The sequence below is a fragment of the Eutrigla gurnardus genome, assembly GCF_963514095.1.
Source record: "Eutrigla gurnardus genome assembly, chromosome: 9".
Classification (NCBI taxonomy): Eukaryota; Metazoa; Chordata; class Actinopteri; order Perciformes; family Triglidae; genus Eutrigla; species Eutrigla gurnardus.
The window spans coordinates 24,806,119-24,820,575 of record NC_139923.1 but is presented as its reverse complement, the minus strand read 5'-3'; the positions used below and the strand labels follow the sequence as shown (position 1 = coordinate 24,820,575).

General features: G+C 48.9%; 1 protein-coding gene across 3 annotated transcripts in view; it reads right to left on the bottom strand.

Annotated features, from left to right (window-relative positions):
* Positions 1-14,457, bottom strand: part of hipk2 (homeodomain interacting protein kinase 2) — a 65,937-nt gene that overhangs the window by 16,216 nt on the left and 35,264 nt on the right. For all 3 annotated transcript variants that reach the window (XM_084016644.1, XM_084016643.1, XM_084016642.1), the window contains exons 3-5: positions 4,518-4,641; positions 3,794-3,913; positions 2,626-2,712 (exon numbers count right to left, since the gene is read on the bottom strand). In XM_084016644.1, coding sequence (XP_083872770.1) covers positions 2,626-2,712; positions 3,794-3,913; positions 4,518-4,641 — 331 coding nt within the window. The remainder of the gene's footprint in view (positions 1-2,625; positions 2,713-3,793; positions 3,914-4,517; positions 4,642-14,457) is intronic.

Below are 14,457 nucleotides of genomic sequence, written 5' to 3'. Positions count from 1 at the left end.
GGATAAACTTGGATCCCTGCTAATGTTTCCCTCTGATGAAACGCGACAACAGGGACTGATTTGTGGGACGAATTCGAAGGTTTTACTTTTTGTGGATGGGTGAGGAATGGGACAAGGTCGTGATACACCCAGTCTGGGTTTTTAAGCGAACAAGCAGATTGTCAGACAGCGGCAGACAGACAGGCAGCCTTGTTTATTGTGACTGCCATGCAGAGGTAACGGGGCTGTTTTTAATAAAGACGCAGCGCTTATCTGTCGGCCTGCTTCAGGAGCTATCAGATGTGCTGCCAGTCATACCGCAAATCTGATTCAATTCTCCTCCTCTGTGCAGGTTATTCAGGCTCTGTGACCGTTTCCCTCTCCGCCCGCCACCTCCGCCTGCCTGTGATAAAGGAATAATCTGCAGAATGAGGTGAGAAATAATCACGTCGTCCTCTGCCTTTCGTGAAAGGGATGACTTTGGGGAGTGAACACAGTTTGGTTGGGGAGTTTGGGTCCGCCACAATAATCAGACTGGATAAGCAGAAGCCCCGAAGAGGAAAAAACTGTTTTATCCATTAAATTAAGATATTTTAATATACTAGATTAAAAAAAAAACGTATTTTCACGCTTCTTTCTTTCAATAACAGCAAAAGGCGACGTTTGACTTTTTCATGGAAATAAAAAAACTAAAAATCATGAGGACAGGCGGGCGACTAATATGGTCAGTCTCGCGTGCCTGGCATGTCAACAGCTCTTTATGGAGCCACATCTGTGCTGCGGGGAGCTCTGACATGCTACTCGGCAGCGAGGGCAGCGATGGCAGATGTCGAGCCGTGAGACAGATCAGGCTGTGCCTCGGGAGACCGGGGCTCGACTCCTGCACAGCACTATACGACGCGTGCAGATTTATCCATACAATTTATTTCTCTGCAGGAACTAGAAGAGAGCGAATATTTGTAAGTGCTATAAAAGAGAGACGGAGCGAAGGCCACGCTGCCTCGGATTCACTCCCATCAACAGAGATACTGAAGGATCGCAGATCAAAGCGAACGCTTTTTTTTTTTTTTTCAGAGCCGGGCCTCTACATCAAGCCTCGTGCAGGGTCCTGCATTGGTCTCTGATTTACTCAAATTAGATATACTTGTGACTAAAGCCTCCCCACATTTCCCACGACTGAGAGGAGGTTCATTATCTCTTCCTGGCACCCAGCCTGTCTGTATTTCAGGGCCTTCAGCTACATCATCCATTATACACGCAGAGACAGATGTCCACAATGCTGACTTGTTTATACGGCCGGGGATAGTTAGATGGGGCTAAAAAAAAAGGTGTTTTTTTTCTCCCACATTAAGCTCTGCTGGAGCTCCTCTCTGCTTCTTTTTTTTTGTTGTTTTTGTAGTAAGCGGAGTCTGAGCGGCAGCAGTGAGAAGATGGGATGCGGAGCTTGAAGCGTATGGAGACAGAGATGACCCATGGGATATCATACCGGCGCAGGTTGGTTTCATTAAACTCTGTGCTGCATGTGTGTGTGTGTGTGTGTGAGTGTGTGTGTACTCAACAAGCCCAGGCAGCGATACTATCTTGTCCCAGCCAACAGCATGTTATTCCAGACGGGCCTGACAACGGCCCCTGGGCGTTACTGGACGACCATAATTGTCTCCATCACTTAAGTCACTACTTATCCACATGGACAGTCTCCAGAAGCCGCCGCTGCCGCCGCCGCCGGTCGCGTACCAAGATGGTCATTTTAACAAAAAAAAATCCACCTGCTTAGATCGTATCTCACGGTGCGTCTATCAGTGGAAGGATCGAGGCGCGTGATGACAACAGACCGCAGATTCGAAAAGGGGCCCCTGGGAAAAAAAACTGTAATTTTCCATGGCGGTGTCACATCGCCGGCGGAACCAGCATTTGGCCAAAGAGAGGGAACAAAATAACACTTAGTATCACCTCCCTGTCAGGCGCGTTCCTGTCTGAATGTAATGGCTGCGTGTGAACTTTCCCACCGTGGGGGGAGATGATGAGTTACAGGGGGAGAGTGACATTACATGTAGCTCAGTGGCTGTGATTTTCCATATAGGAAATACATGTATGGGGTTATGTAAGATGTTGTGAGGTGACAAACTGCAGGGAGAGTCATGAAGACTCCACTGAGCTGGTCTGGATGAAGCGGTTTTGAGAGTAAAACATTTTTATACATGCTCAAAGTGAAGCCACAACACTCCGGCCTAAATAAGAAAGCAAACTGTGTATGTACATTAACCGCCCTCACCACATGTTCGCCTCAATTGTCTGCCTGTTACATATTAGACGGCGGTCGAGCAAAATGAGGAGCTGAGGCCGAGCCGAGGAGGGGAACAGCTGCTTTCATTTCACTTTGGGAAAAATCCTATATAGCTGCAGAGACAACACGGCATCTGGAGATCAGGCAGCCCGAGCAGGATAAATATTTTAAATGCTTTCAAATATCTGATGGATAATTCTCGGACCTGGTGGTCGGGGACCTGAGCACACCCGTCGACCCGAGGCTTCAAATGCATGCGATTCAAGTCAAAAGACAGAGCAAAAAAAGGCAAATAGTAAACATCTATTGTGTGATTCGTGGGAGATAAAGAGACGTTTTTTAGCGATATTGAGACGGCGTACCTGCGCCATGTCGTCCAAGCAGTTGAAGATGTACTTGCGAGCCTCCTTCGACTTGATCCCCGTTTCACCCTCGTGGTCCTCTTGCGTCTGCGGGAGACAAGAAGCAGATGTTCTTCTCAAATCCTATCACACTTCCCCTCTGGAAATGTACTATTTACATTTGGCTCATTACAGCCTCTTGTTGTTGATGTGCAGCAGGACTCGGCTTGCCCTCCGAGCAACCCTGGGGTAGGACACAGACACTCATCTAGCAGGGGGGGGGGGGGGGGGGTATGGCATGTGGAGGCACACACTATATCACTGAGACAATACGCAGAATATAAACTGCAGTCCACAGACACACATTTACGTAAACTGTATGAAAACCGTGCGGACAAGTATAAACTTAAAACTTAAAAGGCTCTTTTTTTTCCTTTTCAAAAGGTTTTAAAAAAATGTACACAAAGCTAATCTGAGTTGACTATAGAAACCTCCTGACGGAACACATGATATTTTTTAATTGTAGTCAGCAGAGCTCGCTGTTATGTGAAAACAGATGGTAAGGTCAAATGAAAGCTGAGCAATCACTCTTCAGAGTGGAAAAATAAGTGGTCGGGGATGCCTTGACGTTTGATTTTCCACATAGGGAAGACACTGAGAAAAACATGAGGAGTTACAGCAGCGGAGTCAGGTGCACGTTTGTTACACATTTATCTTCAGGACCCCCCTTGTCTTTAAATGGCTCCTAATCTCGAAGGTTTCTCAGAGAGAACTTTGAGCAAAAAAGTTGCGACAACTTCTAAAAGCCCACGGGCAAGTGAAAGCATCTGATTTATGTGCTTTATGTTGCTAAATATCATGATTTAAATGGTAATTATCATCATCAGTGTTGGCGTGGTGTGTTGCTGGGATAGGCAGAGCAGACATACCCTGCAGATAGGTATGGATGAGATAATGATGGATTAGTATTTGCAGGTCCATACAGTCAAGAACTCAGGGAGGAACAAAGGGAGGGGTTTGAAATGCTCTCAAAAAGATCTATTTTCCTCTCATTACCTCACTTTCAGAGATTATTAATGACAGATATTCCCGGGAAAAGTATCCCCAGCTCTTAAAGTGATGATTGCTTTATGCTACCGGGAGGAATCTGTGCATTTTTGTGCGTGCATGTGTATCATTCCAGTCGTACCTTGAGTCTCCAGAGAGGATAGGTGGAGTCGGGGTCTCTGTTGAAGAACCTGGTGGTTTTTGTCCCCGCACTCAACAGATACTCTGCAGGAAGACCCTGTGTCTGCGAGATGTACCGAATCTGCAAGACATGAAGATGGATAATGCATTTGAGACTTTCCACATCATATGCATGACTGACCCAGGTGTTATATTATATCAGGGAGCAAAATGAATCAGATAAAAAAAAACGTTAGGATTGATGTCCTATTGGCAGATTGAAAATCTGGGCTGAAATTAACAACTCCAGATTTTAAAAAACCCAAAACGCACGGCACCCAAACATGACCTCAGCTCCAGAGTCTAAAGATTGATTTGAAACTTGTAAATGAGACACTTTGCAAAGTTTTCCGGCGTCTTGTAGAAAAATCAGGCGAGCTTGTTCAGTGATGGAGCACAACTCGCTCAAGGTTTCCCCACTGAGCCTCGTCTGACTGATAGAGAAGGGGGAACGCGGGCGATGTCTTGCTCGGGAGCACAGGGGCTCCGCTAATTGGACAAGTGGCTCCGTGGCATCTGTTCAGATAAACAGGGAGGCTGCGCGAGAATCATCGGGGGCTGTCAGGGGGATCGAAGACGCATCCCACCCTCCCAAGCACACGAAGAGAGAGTACACGCACACAGACATGCATACCAGTAACTGCACATGAACTCCCAGACAGGAGGAAGCACGCATCATGTGTTACCTGGTCAAACTCTGAGGCTCCTGGGTAGAGGGGCCACCCCAGGAAGAGCTCGGCTATCACACATCCCAGGGACCACATGTCGATGGCCTCGCAGAACGGCAGGCCCAGGATGATCTCTGGTGCCCTGCGGACAGAGGAAACAACATTGTTAGAAATCATGATGTAGAAAAGATGTAGAAAAGCAAGCATGACATTTGTGATATCAAGTCATATCTGCGAATGCATGGTGAGGAGCTTCTTTTCACACTTCCTATGAGCTCAGAAGAGGGAATCATCTATGCTGCGTTCTGTAGGAGTGGGTCTGAGAGTGTCCACACATTTTAGCAAAATTCCCCGAAGCCAAAAAGATCTAATTACACAACGTAAACACAGAAATGCACATTTTGAGGATCCACAGTTCCACACCAAGACAGCTAATCAGTCAATCCATTACTCTTCAATGTCTGGAGGATGTTATGTTATCTTAACATTGATCACTCCATGTGGCCTTGCACAGTCGGGTTGCTACTTTTTCACCTGTTTAACAGTTTTCCAAGGCACCAGGCAGCGGATTATGTGACGGATAAGCATGCAGGGGCAACAATAACTGAGCCCCGTCTCTGCTGGTCAGATACGTGGATTGTGTAGCGATATAGGGTATTCCATGGTCCAGAGCCACAAAGCAACATGGTAACGATTATGCATTCAAATAAAACCAACATTAATATTCTGTAGAGCATGCAATGAGCTTCATCCGTCTGCATCTGACTTAATAAAGCATTGTTTTGACCAGACATACACATGCAATGATACAGAAAGGGACCATTACTTGTGGAAGATAAATATCTATAATTTGATAGAAAAAAAGAAAAAATATTGCTTCAGTTACTTGAGCAGCAACTGGAGTCCAAAAGAATTGCCAACTTCCATTCAACATGTTTTATATCCTGTCAGAAAGACTAATACGCTTCTTGTGAGCTCACGTCTCCGATGCGGCTTAAAATAACCGAGAACACAGTGACTCTGCTCTCGAACAATCCAGATCTCTTTCAAGAGGTTCTTCGGGCTGTCGTCGGCATACGGGGGGACGCATATCGGTGAAAGTCAATCACTGGGTGACTTCACCTCTAGACTGAAGCTAATCCTTTATCTCAGGAGCAATCCCTCACTATTTCTGAGACACACGGATCACATGGATCCTAAGGCTGATCTTGGAAAGTTTCACAGTCGTGTCCCCGGGTTCACAATGTTGACTGCCGTTCCCATGGTAACTAGGCTAGCGGCCCCCCACCCTCTAAGTCTGGGCAGGCTCTGGCAGGGTTTGAGTTGTAGAAGGAGGAACGTGGGGGTCTGGCCTCCGTCCCGGCAGAACTGCAGGTACCAGGGAAACAGACAATATGGGAAACAGCATGGGGGGCGCTATAGGACTTCATATGCCTGTTTTGGAACGGGGGGGGGGGTGGGAGGGTTTTTGAGGAGAGTGAATGAACATACCTCACATACTTAAAAGCTAATTTCCAACTGTAGCTCCCTGGCTTCTATTCACTGCTCGCCGACAACAACAAAAAAAGAAGACTAAATGGAAAGAGGGCACAAGCCGTTCATTGTACACTGAGATGTGTCTAATATGGGAAGGCAGAAGATTCCACGAGGACAGACGATGAGATTCTGGGTAGAGAGTTCAAGAGAGGCAGAGGCACGAATAAAGCAAATAAAAGGGGGGCAGCGGAGATCCTGTCAAAGACGGCGGTTATTGGGGTCTCGAGGGCAGCGGTGGAACAGACACCAAGACAACACTCTAGCAACAGTATCTTAGGGCACCATTACACACCGATACAAAGACACCTTCACACACAATGAGCCGAGGCGTCTATCACGGAGCTGCCAAAGAGGCATAAAGGAGCCTGCTAGGAGGCGATAGTGGTGGTGGTGGTGGGGGGGTCGGGGACAGCGAGGTCTGCTGAAGGTATAGGAAGAAGAGGAGATGGACACCGGGACCGGGTCAGCATGATCCACCTCTAAACAGCCTGTTAGAACGGCTGGACTTTCACTGGGGACATAAGGGAACAATGACAGCAGTGGACCATCCCAGAGACTCTAGAGTCGGTCCCAGAGAGGCTAGGGCCGGTCCCAGAGACTCTAGAGTCGGTCCCAGAGACGCTAGAGCTGGTCCCAGAGACTCTACGGCCAGTCCTAGAGACTCTAGAGCCGGTCCCAGAGACTCTAGGGACGGTCCCAGAGACTCTAGAGGCAGTCCCAGAGACACTAGCAGGTCCCAGAGACTCTAGAGCCGGTCCCAGAGACTCTAGAGTCGGTCCCAGAGATGCTAGGGCCGGTCCCAGAGACTCTAGACTCCCGGTCCTCCAGGAGAATTAGTTGTGGCTCCTACCATCATCAGGGAGATGCGCTCAATCAAACCCGAGGAATCCACAAACACGCAGTAAACACACTACAACCATCTCGTTATCCCGCATTTATTTGGTCAATTTAAAGTCGTCAGACAACCCCAAGTCAAATTGCTGAAACACTCTGATGACAAATTCCCCCTCTGACATCCACACATACAGATGTTTGTGATTGTTATGTTCTATTTATGGATTCAAATGTCACCGGCGGTGCTTTCAACTCTTTTACTTGTCACGCCGTCTGATAATAGAAACAGGCAGCAGTCCATCATCATCACAGATATTGCGCGTTCTACCTTTCTTTTTTACGACATAATGAAACCAATACGCCAGTTCTGCGGCGCATTTGTCATCTAAATAGGATTCATTCTGAGACAAAAAGCACTAAACATATACTGCCTTATTTATTTTTGTGAGCTCTCCAAAAAAAAAAAACCTAATTTGACTTTGAAGAACACAAAATATGTATGAGCCATTGCAAGCTGCAGAGAAAAAAAAGGCTGTTCTCACAACATGAAGCTGCTTCTTGCCTCAGCTGCAAGAACCCCCCCCATCAAAACACATCATTGTGGAGATGAAAGCCACAGGAAACTCTTTCATCAGATGGTCCTCCAGATCACTGCGACTCCAGTGGACACATGCGGACCCCGGGACCTTCAACTTTGCCTCTTTTCTATTTGGCCAAGACACTGAACTAAGTCACTTCAAACACACCGTCTATGTAATCCATACTACAGCTCACAAACACTGCGGAGCTGACCGAGAGGTCACATTTGATGTCGGAAAGGTGGCTTTCATAACACCCAGTTTCAACAGACTGTACTTTCAGAATTAGGTATGAGTTTCTGTGGATGTGTGTATAGCTGCGTGTCACGACCGCATGGACTTTGCCCTCGTGTGCGATGGAGAGATTTGCTCGTGTTGATGTTATGCTTGGAGCCGTTCCACCCTGAACCTTCCTGGGTTATGCTCCAGTGCTCTACTTAGGCTGTTCTCATGGCTCCCCGGCCTCTCGCAGAAAAGCTCCTCCCGTTCAGCGAAAGTCAGAGAGAGAGAGAGAGAGAGAGAGAGAGAGAGAGAGAGAGAGACAAAGAAAGAGAGCAAAGGAAGGGAGGAAGGAAGAGAGAGAGGGAGTAACATCGTTGCTCATGATATGAAACCACAAATGCAAATCTGCCCCAGCCGATGCACCGCTGCCATCGCATGCAAAGCGCCCCACAGCTGCTGCTGATGCAGGTCTTTCACTGGCAGTGATAAACAGCACACACATCTGTGCCGCTTACAAACCTTGCTCCCCCCCCTTTCGCTCCCAAAGTAGCAGAGCACACGAGATTGACAATTTATGCAGATTGGACCAGTTTTTGATGCTAGATGGGATGCCACACTTGATTTATATTGAATATATAATAAAAAAAAAAAAAAACAGCACAGGCAGCCAGGTGTTCAGTGGTCACATTTTTGTTATTTGACTGTTTGGTTAATGGAATTCTGGGGTGTAAATGACCGTTTTATACCTGTCATTGTCTCTTTGTGGGTCAAAGATGAACAAAGACTAAGAGTCTAGTGGCTCTGTGAGGCTGCACTTATGCACTTAAGCTCATTAGGACGAGGCATTCACCTTCATCGTAGTTTAGCGTGTTTGTAAGCTAGCATGTGCTAATTAGCACTAAACATGAAAGTACATGGGAATGCCATGCCATTAGTTTTGCAGATATTTTGGTCAAAAACAACCAATTAAAATGTTGACCTAATGATGGCCCACACCAAATCTAAATGGCACTCCAGCCAATATTTGAGTCATTTCAGTCCGAGCCACGAATGTGGACCTCATAGTGGCGCTAGAGGATCGGGGGATCACATGGAGCCACATCACTTGCATGCCTTTAAACTACATTCATGCCACCTGGTCTTCTCTGTAACGGAGGCGCTTGGATATACCAACCTGAGCGTGTTACATTCGGCTGACACCGCCAATTTATCAGCGTTTAAGCTGCACCCCACCTAGCTCGTCTCCGGTTGGCATGGCTACCGCAGACGGTGCATCTCGGAGGGTGGCGGTGAGCTTCTCGCTGCAGACCATCGATGTCAAAGAGAGCACAGACGGTGTGCTAACCGCCAGCTAGCCAGGGGCTCTCTCTCTCTCTCTCTCTCTATGGGGACCCAAGTGCATGAGAGGTCTCAGTGTTCGGGCTAGTGGCTCTGACAGCACTGGGCCTTGACAAAAGGAAGAAGGAGGGTGAGATGGGTGAGGGTGAGGGAGAGAGAGACGGAGGGACAGAGAGAGAGTCTGCATGCTGACATCCTCCCAGCTGGCCTGGTCATTGATGAGTCCCAGTCCTCTTGGGAGCCCGAGATGGCACGACTCATGAATGGAGGCTTTCTTCTGCCCACCCCAGCCCACCCCATGCACCTCAGCCCCTTCACCCACCCCCCTCTGTCAGCACGGCCAAACCCCTACACCCCCTTCAACAAAACCCCTCAAACTAGGGCGCCAAGGCCAAGCTACAGCGCTCCCTCCCCGCTCCCCGCTCCGCCCTCTGCTCTGTTGAACCGTGCCTGGGCTTGGCTGGCCTGCCTGCCTGCCCACACACACACACACACACACACAAACACACACACAGCTGACATCACAGGCGGTGTCCATGCCAGGATGTATCCATCAGGCTGACCTTCCCTTAGCTTGGCTCCAGACGGGAGACCGATGGATCCCTGGAACCCCCGCAGCATTTACACACACAGAAATGGACCACAATTACACACACACACACACACACACACACACACACACACAGAGGGGTCAGCCAGTTAAAAATAATTGGTTTGATCTTTGATTTCCTTTTTGTTTGAAAGACATCCTCCTTAGCCGTTATAAATCTGTTTTATCCAATAAGCAGGCAGTTATGAGAAAAGAGCATGAGGTATACTGAAGGTAAATAAGATCTAATACTGGGTATGTTGAAAGCAGTGTTGTGACATAGTGCTGGTCGGGCAGAGAGATAGCCATCCAGTACTAAAAGCAAAAAAAGCACTCCATGAAAAAAAGAGCCTGCCGTTGACTTTTGTCCCCTCGATCTCCTTCCCTCTCTTCTCTCAGCCTCTTCACCACTCCACATCCCACGCCTCAGCCCTTCCTTCCCTAATGTAAAAGGCTCGGTCTGGTGCCGTGAATGACTCCCCATCCTCCCGCGGGGCCACCCATCTATATATTCATGCCCTCACAACCTCTTTGAAGACTCACCGCGGAGAAGCACTTTTCCAGGTATATTGCTCGGCCGTCCCTGGCTGTGAAATCAATGTGCAGCGCTCCATCCCCCGACCGCCGCGCACCTGTGGCTCGCCGGAGCGTCGGCCCTACCCGAGACACACGCAGCGCAAACCGCACCTCTCTACGAAAGCTCCACCTGCTCCCGGCGCATCAGAAATTGCCGTTCATGGAAATGCACAGCTATGTAAGGCAGAGACTGTAGATTGCATTTAAATTTAGAGACGGTCAGAGAGTCCTTGAGAGATGTCATCTCACTACCTTAACAGGGGCGACATTCCTGGTGTTCAAGGTCCTGAAAACAGGCCTCCCTCTGTGTTTTTATATTTCTCTCACTCCCAGTAAACGGCAGTGAAAGTGCTGACGAGGCTGTCACTGTTTTACTTTGTATTAGTATTCCCTATTGCCCTAGCAATCCATTACAAAGGAAGGAGGAAGGGGGGGTCAACACCCAAAGCGTTGGTTAATGTGTCGATGCAACAAAACAAAAAAAGCAACAGGGCAACTTGCAGACACGTATAAGTAGCGTTGATAGAGTTGTGATTGCAGCAACTCGACTGCATCGGCTAATGCAAAACCTGAGCGACAGCTGCGTGCGACGCCGGTTTGCCGATCCAACTCGACCTGAAGCACATTTCAGCTCGGCGGCCTCAGAGGCAGCAAACTGGAACCGAGTCGCCACGGCCAACATGGCGCGTGGTGAGCCCCGCCGGTGAAGCGTGGCACAGTCAATATTAGCACACGGGATGTGTCACATTCTCTCACTATGTCATTACACACGAGCTTGTTTTTTTTTCAAAACGGGGCCTGTGTTCACAGCGGTGTTAGATAACATATCAGATTAACTGTTAGGTAACACAAGACATCAAACACGTGTTTTATTGGCAATACGTTTGGTGCTACTTTGTCCTCCCCTTAGAAGAGTCCATGTAGTAGCTGTTTTTTTTCTTTTTTTGTCCACCCACCCTTTCTCTTTCTTCTCCCTCCGCTCCCAACCAGCTTCCATTAGCAACCCTAACAACGATAAAAGCCAAACAGTGCAGCTACAGCGCGGCCCGGTTGCTCGTTTAAACGTCCATGTAGCGCTTCACCGTTCCCGGTCGGTGATTAACTCGTTCCTGTGGATATTATTATTCACCAACAGGCGGCTGATCCCAAGTAATACATCTCATTTCCACCTGCAACCAGCTGGCTGTGCACAGACCCTCTGTAGTGCCCTCTACGCCCCCCCAACCCCCATCGCCTGGTGCAGGGGTCAAAGGGACAGGCCCCCTTTCAACTGAGGTGGAGGGAGAGGGAGGAACGACAGAAAGGAGATGAGGCAAGGAAAGACGGAGAGGGTGGGGTGGGCACAACAATGGAAGATGGATGCCCTCTCCATCAACACCCACCCACGTACAAACACACACCCAAACACAGTCCCTTCTGCCTCCCTTGTCGAAGGGGAGAGTGCCGGGAAGCATTTGCGATCGGTAAATGATGGGCATGTCATACAGTGATGCTCTCTGTGGAGCAGACCGCCTGGAGAAGATGTAGGGGACGCAAAGAGTGAGCCTTAAGTCTCTCCAGGCCTATTAGGGTGGTAGATTGTCAGTCAGGCAGCATTAGGCCAGTGTAGCAGCCACTGGCCAGACACTGACCCGACCCTCAGGCATGAGCAGAAAAAAGACTTGAAAATGGGGAGCTTATATCATATCCTGGCAAACAAAAAAGTTTGTTTCGCAAGAGAAAAAGAGAGCCACGGTTTCCCGGAAAGTATTAAATCGCCCGCCACCCATTCAGGATGATGCCATCGCACCCTCATTCTCTGTTAGTCTGTGCTCCCCCCACTGTCAACAAGGCCCAGAGGAAATATGTGGGTCATGAGAGAGCTGGCTAGGAGCGGGGCGACGGCCAACCAAAGGCAGAAATGCAGACAGACGATAACACATTCTAGCATGCAGTCACTCAGTCAAAACCAGCTGGCAAGCCCCGTCACCGCGGACGTTCACCGAAACAGACAGGAAAGCAGCATTAACGGGCAGAGAGGGAGGGATGCTGAAACCAAAGCCTTGATCACTTCAGCAAATTAAGCGTGTACGAGGGAATCAGCGAGCTAGACTTAAACCTTTCACTCCGGCTCCAATCTGTCCGGCTCAGGGCAATCCACAGCAGCCCCAAACGGCAAAATAGACCTTATATCCACCGTTATATTCAATCACAGCCTTTCAGACGAAAAGCCCAGCACGGCAGTTATGTAAACTGCTGGTCAAACCAATCTCCATCTCATCTGCCTGCTTGCTTGTCTGTCTGTCTGTGTCCCTCTTGGCGGTTTGTCTGTATTTTCCTGCTGGCTGGCCGAGGGGACATTATTGTCTTTTTATTGTCTGGTTTCTTCCAGAAGTTGCTTCAGTCCGGAGCGAGAAAAATCGCAAAAGGCTCTGCATTGATACGTCTGTTGATTTAGGGCGACTGAGACAGAGATCAAGTGATGGTGCTGTGGGAGAAAGAGAGGGAGGTGGAGGGGGGAGGGGGAGGGGGAGGGGGGGGTTCAGAATCAATGCGGTCTGCTGGCGGAGCCGTACGTACTGGATATGTGGTAAAACAACAGACGCCGAAAATCCATTTGAAATGCGGCGCCCCGAGAACATACAGCTAGGAGCCACGGGGGCGCCGTCCTCCCGTAATGACATACGTCTCCCTGCCATTCAATACACACACACACGCACGCACACACACACACACACGCACACACGCAAAACACACATGCACATACAGAGTTTCAATCATAAACGCTGCTCTGGTTGACTAGTTCCGTATTTCTGGGGCAAGTGAAAGAGCACATGGGGGAGCGATTTGCAAGGCAAAAAATCCCCCTCCACCGATACCCCCCCACCCCCACCCCCAACCCGAGCTGACATACAGTACATGGACTACATTTCTCTACCTCCACCCTCCCCCCTCCTCTCTCCATCACGATCCCTTGTTTGACTACCGTCTTCCTTCCTTCCTCCCTCCCAGTCGGGCAGTAATACCATCGGCCGCCTAATCAAATTCTACTGTGTGTGACATGAATTCTCGCCGCCCGAGGCTGCGCTACCTCACCACGAGCTCCGGGGCCGCGGACGGATGTAACTACACCTCACGCAGGTATAGAGAGTCCTCCCGGATGTGATTCCCCAGCCTCACTCCTTCGTTCTGTCATCGGTTTCTCTGTCTGTCTGTCTGTCTGTCTGTCTTCTTCGTGGCATATATGTGTGCGTTTGGTCCCCGGAGTGCAGCAGGCTCGCGGTTAATTAGTGTGGATCGGACAGGCTGATGGAGGCTGATCCAGATTGTCACCCAGATGTGGTCAGATCACTTTGATTGACCGCCTCCCGTTCCTTTTCGCCACAATTAACATCATACATGCACGACGGCTATCACACACAAGGAAGATAAGCAGATCCCCCCCCCCCCCCCCTCCCTGAGCGTCCTTCGGTAGAAAGGTGAAGCCTCCACCGATCCCAAAGTCTCCTCCTCCTCCTCCTCCTCCTCTATCTGCCCCCAGCATGCCGCCTGCCCGCTGTGCCTTCAGACGCTCTTAGCACCGGTTTGTCACGCTGCATTCTTCCCCGACAAGAATTAGAAATGTCATCACGTAGAGAAAACAACAGCAGGATTATTAAGGCTTTTGGAAGGAATTTTGGACGAATAGGCCCAGTCCCTCATAGCCTCATCAGACGAACCACGGTGTTGTTTTGTTGGGCTTACAAGAGAGGATCAGAGACAACACCATGAGGGGGGGGGGGGGGCAGGTGTGTGCTCAACATTAATACACATGTCTATGGCTGAGAAACTGCTGCTGGTCATTTAATAATCTCACACATATTCATGGTTGTGTGCACGTATGGATTTATAAAGTCAGATACTTCCTCAATGAAAGAGCAAATACAAAACTTTGGATCAGACACAGGTGTGCTGCATGGTGAGCTGCAGAGGGATCTCCTTCTCTTAGAGCCGGGGCAATAATAACACGAGACGTCTTCAAAAACAATCATTCACAATGACAGGTAATTAATTTGGCCAAGCCAGAGTGCTCTGCAGTCATCTGCCAGTATAGTCACAGTTAATCACCTCGCAATGACAATACCCCTGCATTGTTTTGTTTTTTTTACGAGCCTCTGTCATATAGAGAGTGATCATTTCACCCCGATATACGGTCCACCACGCCAACCAGCCAACGCACGCTCGCCGTTTAATGCCATACGTTTTCTATTGAGGGAAAGCAATTACTGTACAGCAACAATCAATACGGCATTATCCGTTTCATGTA